General features: G+C 33.0%; 1 protein-coding gene across 1 annotated transcript; it reads right to left on the reverse strand.

The window, feature by feature from the left end:
• Positions 1 to 218: 218 nt before the first annotated feature.
• On the reverse strand, positions 219 to 2,804 carry LOC110877882. Its single transcript, XM_022126109.2, has 5 exons — positions 2,473 to 2,804; positions 2,187 to 2,245; positions 2,051 to 2,067; positions 1,844 to 1,970; positions 219 to 667 (listed from the first exon to the last, which is right to left on the reverse strand). The coding sequence occupies exons 1-5, from the start codon at positions 2,473 to 2,475 to the stop codon at positions 562 to 564; spliced, it is 312 nt and encodes a 103-aa protein (XP_021981801.1). The 5' UTR covers positions 2,476 to 2,804; the 3' UTR covers positions 219 to 561.
• Between the last annotated feature and the right edge of the window lie 314 nt (positions 2,805 to 3,118).

The following is a 3,118-nucleotide window of genomic DNA, read 5'->3' on the forward strand; positions in this document are numbered from 1 at the left end:
ATATATGCATAGGCACCTCTTCACAAAGTGAATACAATCATACCTACAAAATCGCAATGGTTTCTGATAAGAGTATCTACACATCCGCCAGTGTGCTGTAACAAAGCAACAGTCTAAAAAACCATAAATCTAAACTCTGATTGCGGGTATGTCATCAGTTTTATGCTCATCATCATCATGCATCTACAATAACAAATAATAAATAAATAAACAAATGACGCTTACAACTATAAATCATCATAAACATATGAATAGAACGATACATGTTAATGCCTTTCATGGTTCAAAATAATTAAACCATTTCCAGTCACAAGGTGGAGCAACATAAACTCCCACCGGTGACATCATAACATCAACAACACTCTTTAGCTAATCAATATTGCTAAGAACCGAAGACAAGTTTACATTGGGGATATATTCTTGGATGATTATAGCCATAGCATCAACAACACTCTTTAGCTAATCAATAGTTTGTGAATACATATCATTACTATTTGTGGTTAGCATCCGTCCTCATCAAGTTCATCACCATCATCATCCTCTGGATTATGTTTATCCTTTTCAACACATTAAAAGGATCACTACCTCCAACAAAGAAAAAAGAACAAAAGAGCTTCTCCCATGCCTGTAACAGCAATAGAAAACAATCTGGTAACTCATTCTTAACCTGCAAAAAAAATGTTTTCGCAATGCAAGCAGTTAGAGAAATAACACTCGTATACAAAAAGTAGGGCAAATGCCACACACTCTATATGATTAAGCTTCAAGCATTCAGATGCATATTTTATTCAAATCTATAACCCACCTCTAAAATTAAAAACATATAAACAAAAATTAGAACACAAGATATTCAAACATACACACAATATTAATATCTAATTAGGTCCTACCATGATAAGATTTACATCTTCCATATTAGCACCAAAACAAAGTGTAACACCTAAAAACCCGGGGCGCCACACATCTTGGTTTACAGAGTCGTTTATACATAAAAAATAATTTTTTATTTATAATGCAACCGAAATCTAGAAAAAAAAACTCTTAAGGTTTGAAATAGAACAAAGTTAAAAATTTTGAAAAAAAAATAAATAATAGTTCAACTTTAAACGAGCTTTCTATTTATATATTTTTGATTAATATATTAAACATACATTAATAGAATAATAATTACCATTTATATAGATATAAAAAATAACTAAATAATATGTATAAAAATAATTATAATTCATATAAATTAATTAATAAATACTAAACGAGTCGAGGCCGAGCCGAGCTCGAGCTTTTGCACCCCTATTATGTTAAAGACCACCCAATATAGTTAAAGACCTTTGACTAACTAAAAATATTGCAGCTATTAGCAAAACTTTGACTTGTAGCACCTGCTACCCATCAATTAACAAAGGAGTAAATAGAGGCAAAATAAACCCAACTCATTTCTTAATCGACCAGGAGAATAGGAAGCAAAAGAAAATTTAATACTTATTGATCTTATTTGAATCAAATCAACTTTATGAGATCTCTGTATAAATCTCAAAATGATGTTAACCATGATACAACTTAGTTAACTGATGTACTCTATTTTGTTTGACATAATAAATTGATTTAATGCCTTTTCCCTTTTAAGCCCCATAATCCCATTACTTAAAGTGAACCAATAACACTTTCTCATCGATTCAACTTTTCAGTAACTTGTTGCATAAAAAAAGCATACAGATTCTAAGCCATCAATTCATTATTAACATACAATTAAAAAACATATCTTAGACTCAACCGAATAGACTAGCCCAACATCCTATCTGACAAAGAAGAAGTCGATTACAAGTTACAGGAAAAGAATACTTACGATCGACTCTTGAGAAGAACGCTAATCACCATACTCGCAATCCTTTTGCTCACTGCTTTATTTAGTTTGGGTGCATGAGTAATGCAGATCCAACTTAGGGATATATTGAGATGAAAGAGTCCACAACCTACCGATGTGTTTGGTAAGTTTGCAAGTAAAAGATTAGACCCAAATTTATTAATTAAGTTGCTAAGTGTAAAAATATACCTATATTTGTAAGCAATCTGCAACGAAATGAAACTACCATTAGCATATTAGAAACACAATTTGACATTTTTTTTTCTCAAACTGTTCTCCTTTTTTTGAAACTTAAAGAACATGAGAATTCTGTAAATTTACAGACCTTAGGATCCTTTGAAGAATCATTCTCCAGATTCCCTGACCTTGTAACGGAGGGATCACCTATAAAGTTTACGTTAACATGAACTCAAATAAGAGAATTTAACCTGTCAAAGTTTTTAACATTCTACATGTACATGAATCATGAAGATACAAATTTGATTTAACTTAGTTTATCAAAGATGTAATAAACTACCAAGAAGAAATATTTGTACCAAATTTATGCCACAATCAAATGTACAGGGGATTAATTTGCTAGGAAAATAAGAAGATGAAATTAGGGTTTTTACCATGAGATTATAAATTATGCTGTTAATGCACTTTCAGACACATATCTGCTGAACCCGACTAATATCCGCCAATTAGCATCAACGGAATCATTTGTTGGTACCAATCGCCGCTAGCACTCGATTCCGGTATCTATGTGACGAGTTCCGATATGGCGACAGCAGAAGCCACATGCCCGACGGTGAGGGAATTTGACTGCAATCTGATGTTAGGAGATGGGGATGGAAGAAATTTTAGGATTGCAGTTGCCCTAGTTCGCAAAGGGAAGTTGATTTGATGAATGTGATTTTGGGGGGGAGACGTAGAGACTTACACTATGTTCCCGAGTCATTTAACAGGGGGAGGGGAGAGGAAGGAAAATTTTCTCTCCTAATCTCTCCAATTTGGGAGGATGAATATATGGTTATATTTGGTCATATTTTCTTCCCTTTTCCCTCCCCTCCCCCTGTTTAATGAAACTCGGGAACATGGTTTTTGATATTTTTATCTCTTTTCCCTCCCCTCCCCCTGTTAAATGAGTCTCGGGAACATAATGTTAAAATGCTTGAAAATTTCTAATATTAGCTGGGAGGGAAGAAATTTGGAGATTTTAAAGGTTTAAAGGAGGGAAAAGAATATTTTTTAGAAAAGTGCTTGAAAATTTCAGTT

Source organism: Helianthus annuus, chromosome 9, assembly GCF_002127325.2.
Source record: "Helianthus annuus cultivar XRQ/B chromosome 9, HanXRQr2.0-SUNRISE, whole genome shotgun sequence".
In the NCBI taxonomy this organism is placed as follows: domain Eukaryota; kingdom Viridiplantae; phylum Streptophyta; class Magnoliopsida; order Asterales; family Asteraceae; genus Helianthus; species Helianthus annuus.